This window comes from Toxorhynchites rutilus, chromosome 3 (assembly GCF_029784135.1).
Source record: "Toxorhynchites rutilus septentrionalis strain SRP chromosome 3, ASM2978413v1, whole genome shotgun sequence".
Classification (NCBI taxonomy): Eukaryota; Metazoa; Arthropoda; class Insecta; order Diptera; family Culicidae; genus Toxorhynchites; species Toxorhynchites rutilus.
Window position 1 is genome coordinate 6,881,214 of NC_073746.1, and position 13,793 is coordinate 6,895,006.

Here is a 13,793-nt window from a genome sequence, read left to right on the forward strand (position 1 = left end):
TTATTGAATTTCATGTCAACTCGACTGGCTGTTGGTAGCACCATCTAAGAAATCAGTGAAACGCACATGGGTCTTTTGAGCAACTTTGCATACTTGAATTTTAAAAAAAGAATTAGATTACAACGAAAAATTGTAACTCTTAAACAAAAAATCCTGTTCAAAGGATGAAATGTAGGAAATTGTTTAAATTTTCATAGAAAAATACCTTTTTTTTTTATTTTAAAATTTATTTTTCTGAAAAACACTTTTTTTTTAATTTCTCTAGAAAATATAAATATATTTTGTATGAAGACTTCTGAAAAAAATTATGTTTTACTCGTAATATTTTTGTGTGAAAATTCTCGCGTTTGACATGTTCTTGAAATGTTTCTGAATAGAAAAAGCTAGCAGAGCAAGTAAATCGCGATAATTTATACATGAAAATGTAACGAGTTTAACGTTAATAGTTTAACGTTTTAATGAATTGTATTTTCAAAAATTGTTTTGATATTTTTTAGAGAAAACTATAACAAATTTCTTACATTTTATTCTTTGACTAAAATTTTATAAGTTTGATAGATTAACTTTGAAGTTTAGGGTTTTTTTTTCAATTTTTTTCGGAAAATCTAAATTTAGAAACAAATTTTTGAAAAAAAAATTCATCAAAAAAATTTTTTTTTTTTTAAATTTAAATTCATTTTTCTCAAAAATATGTGTTTTTAAAATTATGAAAAAAAATATATAAATTACAATTACAATTTCCAACAAGTCACCCATACAACAGAAGATGGGAACCTTTACGGGGACAAATTTTTTCTGACAACTTGTTCATGTTTTCTTTGAAGAAATTACAACTAATTCTAATTTTGTTTAAAGTCTAGATGCAGTATAGTGTATTCGACAAAGTTTTAGTACTTACTGAAATCTTCTGATGTTCGGACGATTTGTTAAAAATTGTGAAAGCTATTAATGTATTTTTTGAGAATTTAAAAAAATACGTTGTTTGAGAAAAATTGATTTTAATTTTCTAATTTATTTTTTCAACGAAATTTAAAAAAAAATGTATTTTTGTTATAAAAATTTAAGCAATTTTCTATATTTTATCCTTTGATCAGAATTTTTTATTTAGTTTTTGAGTTATAATTTTTTGTAAAAAATTTAAAAAAAAAACTAGGCTGGTTCATTTTTGAAGATTTCAAGTATGCAAAGTTGCTTGAATGACCCATGTCTTTACACCCAAAACGTTTCACTGCTATCTGAGATGGTGCTGCCAAATCCTAATACTAGTTGACATGAAATTCGTTATTCGTGGATCATTTGTGGAACTCTCTACCACATTAGCACACCTGAAAATAATTTTAAATTGTAAAATCTGAATGTAAATTATTACTCGATGTTTTTTTCAGTTCCTATAAGACATAGCCCTGACCCTAATTTGACTATTTTCCTATAAATTTCCACATTTTCGCCAAAACTTAAACCATAATAAAGAGGATTTTCTCCACCTGCAGAAATTTTTTTTTTTTTTCATTGAAAACATATTATGGCAGAGCTGAAACTTTTGTTTTAAAAGCGTGTTTATTCCAACCGAAAACTCGTTATCTTGTTTGGCATCACAGAAATGAATCACAGAGCTCAATGTCTTCTATATCAAATTGAGTGACAAGGTTGATACTCTTCCCAAAACTCGATTTAGCTTGAATGATATGCCTTCTAAAGTCTGCTTCATTTAATATTGGAACAAATTCTTTTGCTCATTGTGGCGCTCCTAGTGGACGGATTTGGAAACTTTTTTCACCCACGTGTCGGGAAATTCATTACCTTTCACCATGTATTTATGTCATAACACCAAACGATAGCATTTTGTAAACAACCGCCATGGAAGCCGAACGGAGAGATAAAATTGTGCACAGTTTTCTTGAAAATCCATTGTTGTCGGCATCTAAGCTAGCTAAACAGCTTAAAATGCCCAGAAATACCGTATGGCGTGTTATCAAGCAGTACAAGGAAACATTGACGACGGCTCGGAAGCCGCATTCGAAGCGTCGGAGTGGAACTGTCGACCGGAAACTGCGTGGGAAAGTCATCAAGGCCGTCAAGAGGAATCCCAATCTTTCAGACCGCGATTTGGCCAATAAGTTCCAGGCCGCTCACAGTACGGTGCGACGAATTCGTCTCCGGGAAAGAATAAGGTCATTCCGAGCCAGCAAACAGCCAAATCGGACGCTGAAGCAGAACAATGTGGCCAGAATCCGTGCTCGAAAGCTGTACGACCAAGTGCTGACCAAGTTCGACGGATGTATTCTGATGGACGATGAGACCTACGTGAAGGCGGACTTTGGACAAATCCCAGGTCAAAAATTTTATTTGGCGACGGCTCGGGGGGATGTACCTGCAAAATTTAAGTTCGTGTTTGCGGATAAATTCGCCCGCAAGTACATGATTTGGCAGGGGATATGCAGTTGTGGACAGAAAACCAAAGTCTTTCTCACTGACAAGACAATAACATCAGAAGTCTACAAAAAAGAGTGCCTACAGAAACGGATTCTGCCGTTTATTCGTGCCCACGACCGTCCAGTAATGTTTTGGCCGGACCTGGCAAGCTGCCATTACAGCAAAACGGTTATGGAATGGTACGCAACGAACGGGGTCAGCGTAATACCGAAGGACCTCAACCCCCCAAACTGCCCCCAGTTCCGGCCGATAGAGAAATACTGGGCAATCACGAAGCGGAGGCTTAAGGCAAAGGGAAAACTTGTTAGGAACATGACTCAAATGAAGAACTGGTGGAATCAAATCGCCAAAACGGTGGACGAAAAGGGTGTGCGCCGCCTAATGTGCCGTATTACGGGAAAAGTACGAGAATTTCTTCGAAACAGCAATGAATAATTTAATTAAAGAGTAAAGAAAATGCTACATTAGTATGAAAAACAAATTATGAATTCGTTAATAAATGACTGAACTACACGCAATTGTTTGTGTTCCAATATTAAATGAAGCAGACTTTAGGCCAATTTAATGATAAAATACGAAAAAAAATATTCAGACAAAAATGTTTGTTTTGCATAGGGCCACCACAATCGGTATTAAATATACGGTAATCGGTACCCTAGCTGTAGTTTACGACCTATTCTCATGCCTTCCACGTTTTTTGTGTATAATTTCATCAAGCTGTTTCGGAGGAGCTCGACCACAAAAACCGTGACACGAGATTTCTATATATATAGAAGATATAGATAAAGTTTGTCAGCTAGGTTGAGTGCTTTGTACCAACGCTCATCTCCACATTGTGAATTCAGCTAATTTTTTCACGGATTTTACACAAATTGATCGCAGATTCAATTGTGTTTTAACGTTTTAATGTAAAACAAGAATAAATTTGTTGAAAATTTCGAACACGACTCTCTCTTCGTTGCATAAGCCTTTTAAGCCTTTAAAGCATATGTGTACTTCCAGTATTAAATGAAACGCAGTAATAATTAATTTAAAGCCGCTACAGCAAACCGATGTAATAAAGAAAATCTACTCCTGACATTTAGGTTGGCTCATAGACGGAGTTCTATTTCCGCTTCCTGAGGAGCTTTGAAATTTCAATATTTCCACATAACGAGCGATTGAGAAGCATTCCTCTACCCTTTCCCTCGTCTTTTGTTGACAATTAACAATTGTGATGCAGTTGTGCCTTCGTCGTAACCTTTTACTTAGCTTCATGGTAGCAAATACAAGAAGTTGCTCCATTCAAAAGGAAAGTGCAAACTGAGAAGCATGATTGGAACGATGTTTTACTCACGAAAAGTGAAATAATATAACTCATCTGGTGGCGTGAATATATTGCGCTAAGGAGGGCAACTTGTTAAGCAGCTCACCTAATTTGAAACAACGACTTGGAAATTGAACACTTTTCGCGCTTCCGCCGTCTCATTCCCGCACAGTCAACGACCGTGAAAGAAATCAAACACAAAAGTTAGTTAGAAGCGCTCAACTCGCGTCGAAGAAAGTGACTGCAAATATTCGAAGGACGCGCCACCGAGAGCGCCGAGTGTTGCTACATTGGGTTGGAATTTACAACGGGATTACTCAACCGTTGATCCGCAAAGTAAGCGGGCGGCGTTCTCTCTCGAAACCGACGCCGCCCAACACCCTCTCACTCTGTAAAGTTTGGTTCAAGACGACTGTCCACTTCAAAATGTTTGTAAACAATAATCTACGGCGGCCACTGATACTCGTGTGATGGTGGCGCAAAATTTCGCCATCAGCTTGTGAGCTGGCGAAGCCAAGGGGACGACGGCTCACTAAAGTTAGTAGGTAAACGATAATTGCGAAAACTCATCCCGGCCCGGTTGCTGCCCATCTTCAAGCCCCGCTTCTTTGGCGACGACCGAACGAAGCCAAGCCAGTAATGAGGAGCGAGACACAAAGAGTGTTGTGTTAATCGTAGCAAAAATATATAACGAGGATAATATCAATCATTCATTTATTGAACGCTACCAAGCGCGAGAGTGCAATGGCGAAAATCGAACGCCAAGGAATGCTGTTTACAAGCGAATGATTTTGACATATGGTATTTGTTCCCTGCAGGTTAGCCCAATGGAACGCGCTCAGCTTCGCTTCGAGTGAATCACTGACCTAATTCGAGAGCAATTTCTGCTCCGCCAGCCGGCGATGCTGCGCTATTTCTTAATTAAAGTGCTGATGCGAAAGTAATCGTGTGTGTGTGCTTGTATAGCGCATTAATCTTTATTCGCAGGATTTAAGCCGAACCGCTTACACCGGAAAATCATACCGCGTCTCCATTGTTTTCAATCGATTTCGGAAGAACTTTCTCATCGGAACGACAAATCTGATGAACAACTAGAAAAAATAACAAACTATGTAAAATATAGAGATCTCAAAGCACGTGGCTCCTTCTGTGCCCCACTCTCGGAGGAGTGCTCCGAGCACAAGACAATATTTCTTGAGTCCTTTGAAAGTGACAGTGGCAACGCGGGGCTCGTGTTTCTTTTATCCCGACACTGGCTTACGATAAAGGAAGCTATATTTGCACGTGCATAACTGTGACAGGTATTCGCCTTCTGGCGTCTTATGAGAATGTGACGCACTCATCGTGTGCCACTAGTAGTGCAAGATGGAATGTACTCTTGTTCGTTTAAATTTCACATGTTCACATTTTAATGATGTTTTGTTATTTTCAAATTGACACGTTCTATGTAAAGCATAAGCAGCTGATACGCGCAAAAACGGCGGATGGTGACGCTCAAGAATCCGATTGAAGTCATCGTTCATTCTCGAACATATCAATGCGACTAAATCGTTTCAGTTCAAAGCGATGGAAAATTGCAATGATGCACATGCAGAATGCGTAAATAAGATTCTTGGAAAACAGCACATTCTTGAAACGGCCTCTAATGCTTCATTTCGAAATTTTTTTTCTTATTGAGTTGGTATCCCAAAACGAAATTTATGAGTGATAAATACCCAAGAATGGCCGTGAAATCATAAAACTTTTTTAGTGGTAACCGGGGATGCCATGAGCCCTTCAAGTATGCGTAAATGCATCAGAGATCAGCAACACTCTTCATTGAATTCGTCATCAATATAATTGAAAAAGTGACGGAAGCATCAGTTTCAAAAACGATCATAAATCGAATATGTTTTAACATCAATAAGGATTGAAAATAAGGATCTTTTTCTATAAGATGACTTTTTCTACACATCAGATATGATACTTTCAATCAGATTCAGTGCATCTCAGAGTAGGGAGAGTAAAGTTTGCTTCCAAATGGATTGCTGAAAAATCTCCGAAACTTGCACAGCTCGCACATTGTTGCTGAACAACCAAAAACTCGATATTCTATCGTTAAATTTATGCATTACATCTGTAGAGTTGGGAAAGAGCACTCGTTTCTTCGTTATTTCCTTGAAACGTGATATTTGATCGAATACCGTGTTGAGCATCACTTTCTCATTTTATGTAATTTTGAATTGATTTTTTTTACACAAATATTTCATCGGACGATTTAGACCAAATAACTTAGCTTGACACTTTCAGCTCTCTTAATTAAAAAAAAAAAATTCCAACTATTTTCAAATTATTTCAAGTTATATATAGATACTATCGCGTTTCTTATGCTCGCTTTATGTTTTCTCAATTCAGAACGACAATAACGCATTTTGTCCGTCAACGAAATCTTTCCGATTAGTAGGAACGAAGGTAGTTTGAAATTGTTAAAAGATGAGTGGAAATTTTTATTTTATGTTATTTGATTAATCAAAAAACTCATCCATCCAGCGTTCAACCCGAATAATTGTTTATCACTGAACTGTTAATAAAGTTTTTTTTTCCGTAGAACAGCGACAATGGACTCACGCTTCAGCGATGCGAGGCAGTGCCCTCAATAGCAATAGTATATGTCCTTGTAGTTGCGGGACAAAAATGTTATAAATTGTTGAAGAACACTAATAAAAATACACACTTTTCGAGAATTATCAATGAAAATATTTGTCTTGCCGGTAGGCAAAAGTACACATGAAATGTTCATATCGTTTGTTTCTATCCGTTCAGATTTTAAAATGTTCTAGTACCAAACACGGTGTTCTTTAACTAACAATTATTGTTTATTTATTGATAAAAATTAAATGAAAAAAAACAAATCCTGATACGCTGGTAACGTTTGCACTGGTGGTGATAAAAAAAACTAAGACAGATAATAGAGCTTGATTTCCCATGTATGGTAGTTATATTAGTTTACTTACAAATAAAATCATACGCCCTTGCGACCGCCCTTCCGGCAGTTAACTGGAACATTCGCCATGGCGGACGAAAACATGTGTGTAGGCATGTTTTTGAGTTCTTTCATCGTTTTATTTATCAATTCCTTCTCAGTTTTCGCGACAAAATTGTAGAAGTAGATCTTATGCTTCAGGTTTGCCCAGAAATTCTCGATGGGAGGCAGCTGGGAGACGTTAGGCGGGTTCGCCGACTTGGGTACCACATCGACATTCAGCCGCTCCATCCCCTCTAACGATCGCTTCGAATAGTGGGCCGACGCCAGATCCGGCCAAAACACCGCGTTTTCGTCCAGGCACTTCGTACTATAATTTTCCCCGTTCACGGCCAGTCCAGAGCTAAAGAAAAGCGACTTTGACATCCCCTTCTCGCTGATTGTCAGCCACAGCAGCACCTTCTTGGGGAACTTGATGTGTGAAATAAACTTCACTTCGGAGCTCACTTCCTTCGTGGGGGAAGTAAAATACGAAGTACCCTGCCAATCGTTGCCATCCAGGGTGAAATAGGTCTTATCGTCCATCACCACCGCCACGTCGCGATTCGCCGGGAAAATCGATTTGACCATCTTATTCAGCCGCTGCCACTGCGTCATTGTCTGCCGCTCCAATACCAGTGGACGGGACTTTCGCTTCCTGACATGTATGTCCATATTCGCCAGGTACTTTTTCACTGTTTGGCGCACGCAGCGATGTAGCCATTTTTTCCTCGATCTTCCTCTTCAGCATCTTTTGAAGCTTCTTATCGCTCAGGGTTGTCGTTTTCGACGCGGCGGGGTACCGTTCTTTGAACGCGCACACTTCTGAACGGAGTAGCTTTACTGTTTTCGCCATCACGGTTAGGGTTCGACTGAGCTGTCAATTTTTTTCTGCTGATTCATGGGTTACTATGATTGATGCTGCATAGGTAGTTTCGTCAGTGCGTGTGAAGGTAAACTCATGTAAAATCGGGAATTTTTGTCCATTTTTTGATTGCAAACGTTACTAAGATTTTATCTTTTTTTTACCATTATATAACAGTTTTTTTTAGATAGCGTGTGGTCTTTCTTCGATGACTCATGTTTAGGAGTAAAATCAAAACACCGAGTCTTTTTCGCGTAGGGTAGATGTTCCAGTAATAGTAATAAACAGTAGTTAATTGAACATTATATAAGTATTTTCTGTAGGAATTTACAATTAGAAAACAATTTTTATACTTTTCTTACCATAATCAATCGGAAAATTCACAATTTTTAGTACAAAAATATTGCATAAATTGAAACTCTGCTATAGGAACGCTTTCAGCAGCATTGTTCCAGTAATAGAGGTACTGTTCCAGCCAATATTTAAGCTTAGATTTGTAACTTGAAGAAGGATAAAATAGAACTTCTTGATGATTTGAATCTTTCAAAATGTTAATGTGGATACAATGTTCATTTTACTTCTGATTTTATCTCTGATTTCATCTATCTTTATATATACAAAAATGTTCTGTTCGTTTGTGTACGCGTCAAAAACTCGAAAAATAATAAAAAAATTAAAATTCAACTCAACCATGCTACCGATTACTAAATTTTTAATACCGATGCAGAAAAAAAATCTGAATTTTTTTTTCTCAAATTTGACTTCAAACAATCCATATAACTACAAATTTAAACCCCCATACCCTATTTTTAATCGAGATAATTTAAAATAATTTAAATATAATTTAAAATAATTAAACCGTCGGTCGTTTTTCGAACAGAACGAATTTATTTATGTTGTTTAATGACAGATGGTGCTAGACCGCTACATCGAACATTCATCCAGACATTCGCATACGCATAAATGAACTGATCAAATATTTGGTAACACCTTATAAGAAAATAGGCCAATTGAACACACCTGAAAAAATACTTCTTCTATCCAAATTTTTTGCCATGTGTTCAATACAATTCATGAGCTTATGTTAACTCCCCTAGACGACAAGGCATGCCGGAGGCAGGACTGTATCATCAACAGCTCAAGAAAATTGACAATCCATCCCGATTCCGAAAAAGCATGATTCAGGTGCTAGCTTATACCCCCAATGAATGTAATGGGAGACTCGAATTCCTCAAAAATCGGATAGTCACTTCTTGTGTTTTACACAAGAGTGATAGACATACCTTTCAACTTTTTGGTTTTTTTTTGTTTCTTGTATGGTTTAAGTTCAAGGGCTATCTGAGGATCCTGAACTTTTAGACATTTGTTGTAGTTTGCTAAAGGTGGTCCTTCACTGTTTGTTTAGAGGTCAAATATTTGAAACTTTTTGACAGATGAAGTTTGGTTTAGATCTTGTATAAACACTATTTTGTTTGTCACCCTTCAATTATAAACAGTGGCGAAGAATGTCAAACATCGAAAATGAAAAAAAATCGACTGAAATACTTAACGTAACGTAACCATGTACTGACAGGTTTGACAAACACATCGGAAAAAATGTTAGGTATTCAATAACTGAATCTTTGTTTGTCGTGTTTTGTGTTAAACACATTTGATCAATACACATTGATCTAATTTTATTTGTTTGAAACAGGACGTGTTCTCGACAAACCGGAAAACAAAAACCACGACAATTTGGTGAAATTGAATTAATCCTAAATCCAATCGAAAATAGGGAATCAGAAAATGAAGACAGTGCAGTTTGGTGGTTTTGTGCTTTTTATCGAGAAAATCAATGAAATGAAAAATCCGTCTTGTTATATTACTGATCGTGTCGTGCTGGGAGCGAAAAACAGAGTCCACGCGGACAGCCTTCGTTACATGTTTCATGTTTCGACAATTTCATTTTGTCTAAATGCTACTTTTTTGTCTATGGTCAGTTGCTCTGACCAGGTCCACTCAAGATCCACTTCTTCCCAAAAGGCTCAACTATCGTGAACCAGAGTCAAGAAAGCAATCTTCAGAATGACCAGTAGACTGTTCTATCAATGTTCAATTTTGTCAGTTCTGATGAATTACAGAGTAAGTCGTGGATGTGGTTTATCATAATAGTGTATTGTTTAACAAACATGCGAACCGTTGCTACTTTTGATGAATTAATGTGGAAATAGTCAGTTTTAGGCTCAAGTAAAAGACTATGTTACTCCATCGGTTTGCTATGAGTAATAATGCTCCTACGATGAACATTAATTCGGGAATTGTATTAATCACGAATACTACCATCATGTTTGATATAAGTTATTAGTAACGTTTCTTACCCACTTCCATCAGAGTGAATTTTTCAAATTCAGCATCTCCGAGCTGAGATTATACCGATCCCAGCATTACCTTATATAAAATAAATGCATCGGGCGCACTACCTAAACAGTTTCACCTCACGTAGCAGCAATACGTGTCAATCAGGCCGTCAATTTAACATCGGATATTCCTTCGGATTCTCTCTCTACTTTGCGACCGAGCGCCGCAACGTGTTTCAATTAGGCCACTTATGCCACAACATAATGAACCTCGGACACGTGTACAGTCAGCATATTCTAGCGCACGATAGTGTCACTATTAGCTATTAGCCTCGTGTGGAAGAAGAGTCTCGGGAAGATAGACCCGTGTACCCGTGGCATCCCGTTGTAGTTCCGATGAATGCACAATATCTTCTGTCGAACCAGACGAAACACTCTTCGGCTGCTGCTCTCGAGTCCAATTCAATGGCACAATAGTAGCTACACGTGCTGCTACGTGACCCCCTGTACCATGTTATTGCCCCAATTATCCCCATTTCCGAGATCAAAAACCGTTTCAGTTGTACCACCAGCTGGGTTTGTGGGGAACACGCGAAACAGATTATTTTGGTTCTCTTCTCCTCCGCAGTTCATTTTTTATAGGGTCGACCTATAATGACTCTCGATTGTCCAGCGACTCCGTTCTTACTAAAATAGCTTATAATGTTCTTTTTTTTTCGTCTCTCCCGTTTCATTGCAGATATCGTTCCGCAGCAGATCCAATTCCAAGGATTCCGGCATGAAGACGGAGGATAAAACGAACGTGCCCCGGGTGCGGATAGCAGTCGTCGGGAACATGAACGTCGGCAAATCAGGTATTAACGCAAATTGTACTCGGAAACGTTGTCGCTGCCGGGTCATGCCAAATGAGCCACTCGATGTGTTTTTGCTCCTGTTTTGTACTGCCGAAAATTATCCTGAATTGATGAAAAATGTGAGCGTTTATTTCGTACACATGTCGCATTGGGGTTTAACTACCCTGAACTAATAACAAAAGGCGAAAACACGTGCTAGAGAAGGGATGAGCATGTGATTTCCGTTAGCGCGTCATAAAACTATGGCTGAAATGGTTAACCATAAAACCATAAATAATTTTGTTTTCTGTCAGTGAGACCCCTTTACAGAAGTTAACCGAACAGAACTCTAGAATCGAAACTAGTGCAAGTATTTCACGAAATACTCTCAACATGAGGTCAGATGAAATTAATGTTCCACCTCGTATTGTACGCAATGCTCAAAAACCATCTGGTTTCTAATACCTTACTAATTCAGTGTCATTTCCGCAATCGTTCAGCCCCACCAGGGTCACTGTTCAATTCATCTCGCTCCAATTCCAGATGTGCTCCCGAGCACCAAGCCGCACGCCATAACGCTCTCATTCACAAAACCATTCCAACCATAAATACTTTGTTTCCGGGCGTTTCGAACGCCACCATCGATAGCGTTCAAACTGTTTTCAAGCCCAACACAGTGAGCATCCCAAAATTGAAATTCATCTCGCCTAGCACCCAGGTGTTATGATTTAGTCAGCTCTCTGGCGCAATGCAAATCACCCTCCTGCGTGCGTACACGGTGCACGGTAATAACCCGGGGAACGTTGCCAAAAATGTCCCTTTCGCGCCTGCCGACAGCAGTGCTTCACTCCTAGCTGCGCCAAAAGTGTCTATTTCGAACCTCGGTCAGTTTGTTCAGTTCTTCAACGGGGGCGCACACTTTGCCGGGGCAGTAGCAAAAGAACCCGAGTGAAGAACCCAAACAAAAGTAATGATTCATATGGGCGTCGAGCACACAGCGAACTTCTTTGTGTTGTGAAAAACTTGCCAACGTCAAATTTTGAGGAGTGGAAGTGACAGAACGACAGCAATAACAACACAGCGGCTCAGAATGGGTTGTGAGTGTTTATTTTCTTTGGCGATGGCGGCGTGCGTTCGCTACTACTCTTGAGCCGGTTGGGGCCGAGGATTTCGATGAATAATTCAGTCGATGAAAGATGACAGATGAAGTGAGAGAAAGATGAAACTAAGAAAACAACTAGGTGCGCCGGAAATAGAGCGAATAAGCGCGAGGATGACTCTGCCGTCAACCTTTAGGCAAACAACCGTGTGAATTGAGGGCTCTCTGTTTGTTTTTTAATGCCGGCCGATACTGCCGGAAGTAGGTCTGCACTATCTCCTCGTCTGTAATTCGCTTTATTTACGTGTTTACCTTTCGCATCAAGATTGCATTAACATTTTTGGAGGGTGCTTCATCATTTGAGGATTAAACACAGCTTCAAAGCGTTTCCAGCATCCGTTGTTTTCGCCCATAATTCGAGCATGTTGAATAGAGGAAAATAGCAATTTACAGATTGATGAAAATATTTTTAACTGATGAAATACATTCCACTTGATCTGGGTTTGCATATCAAGATGTTAAACTAAAAATTTATCAACATGTATTCCTGATGGTCTTAGTTCATCTTCGTCTCACTAGGGAAAGTCATTTATAGTGTCAACGCGAATTGAGCTTCGTTTACGACTTTAGGGGAGTGTAAAAGATAATAATTGATTTCCGGGCGGAATGAACACTTCTTTGATTCCGTATGGCTTACTAGCAAATGAGAAATATTAGTCTAACTAATTATTTCTCTCAGTGTTGCGATTAATCGATTAATCGATTATTTGGGGCGATTAATCGTATCGAATAACAAACTGCTGAAAACTATTCGATTAGCTGATGAACGATTAATTTCAAAAATCGGGGTCATTCATTAGATATTTACTCAGTAAGTCTACCGTTAGCTTAAACTTCATTCCGAATTTGTCCGGTTAATCTGACATACAGGGTGTGAGGTAGCTGACCCGGCATGCTTCGAGAGGACTGAATTAAAAAAATACGCTACTTAAGGTTATTTCTTCCAGTCAATATAATGATGTGACATTTTAGAAGCAAAAAAGTTAGTGTTTGCTTAGGTGTTTTATTGATATTCTCTCAAAAATGTACAATTAACTCATATTTTACCAAAATATCTGCAATCTTTTTCACATTTCTTCTCATTTTATTATATTTCAACTCCAAATTCTCTCATATTTCAAATAGAAGAAACATGGTCGTCATAAGTAGCGCAGTTCTTGAAAAAAAGTCAGTTTAAGGCAAACAAAGCTCAAGATAAGAAAAAAATCAATAACTCTGTCAATATTGAGATGTGAACACGCAGATATATTTGTTTTTCATCAAATATGACCCTCCTCCATCTCTAGAAAAAAAATCTGATTTGTAATAATAGATGTGATATTTTTTTATTTGTGTTTCGCTCCATTATCATATTTTAATTTATTTTATGAGAGTATATCCACAATTTCTATTGTTTAATTAAATTTTAGAGTATTTTTTCAACTTTATTACGTATTTTCAATGTTATTTTTCGTAGTAATTTTATTGGCTCTCCAATAACATTGTCGAACACGATCATTTCAATCAAACAGCTGTATTTAGAACCCCGACTTTTTTTTAAATTAAAGATTGTGAATTTTATAGAAATCAGTCGAAATTCAAATTTGTAATATGGCAACGAAAATTTTTAGGTGGTTTCTTCATTATACCTTGTGCAGAAACAAGGTTTGACATTTATTTGCCATTTACACAACGCGTAATATGTACAAATAATTCATCCGACAAAGAATTCATTGGTAGTATTTTCCTAAAAACATCGTCATATATACCATTTTTTTCTAAGAGTGTCTAAGAGAGCCTCCGCTACCCACTTACTTTTTTGTGCCAGAACGGTGCCAGAAAATGATGTTCCAAAATTGGCCGTTTCGTGAAACAAAGTAA

General features: G+C 37.9%; 1 protein-coding gene across 1 annotated transcript in view; it reads left to right on the forward strand.

Moving 5' to 3' along the window:
• The window catches only part of LOC129775879 (ras-related and estrogen-regulated growth inhibitor-like protein), a 63,693-nt gene that overhangs the window by 27,436 nt on the left and 22,464 nt on the right, over positions 1-13,793 (forward strand). Inside the window, exon 2 of the mRNA XM_055781052.1 lies at positions 10,681-10,795. Within this exon, the coding sequence (XP_055637027.1) occupies positions 10,720-10,795 (76 nt within the window). The 5' untranslated portion in view covers positions 10,681-10,719. The remainder of the gene's footprint in view (positions 1-10,680; positions 10,796-13,793) is intronic.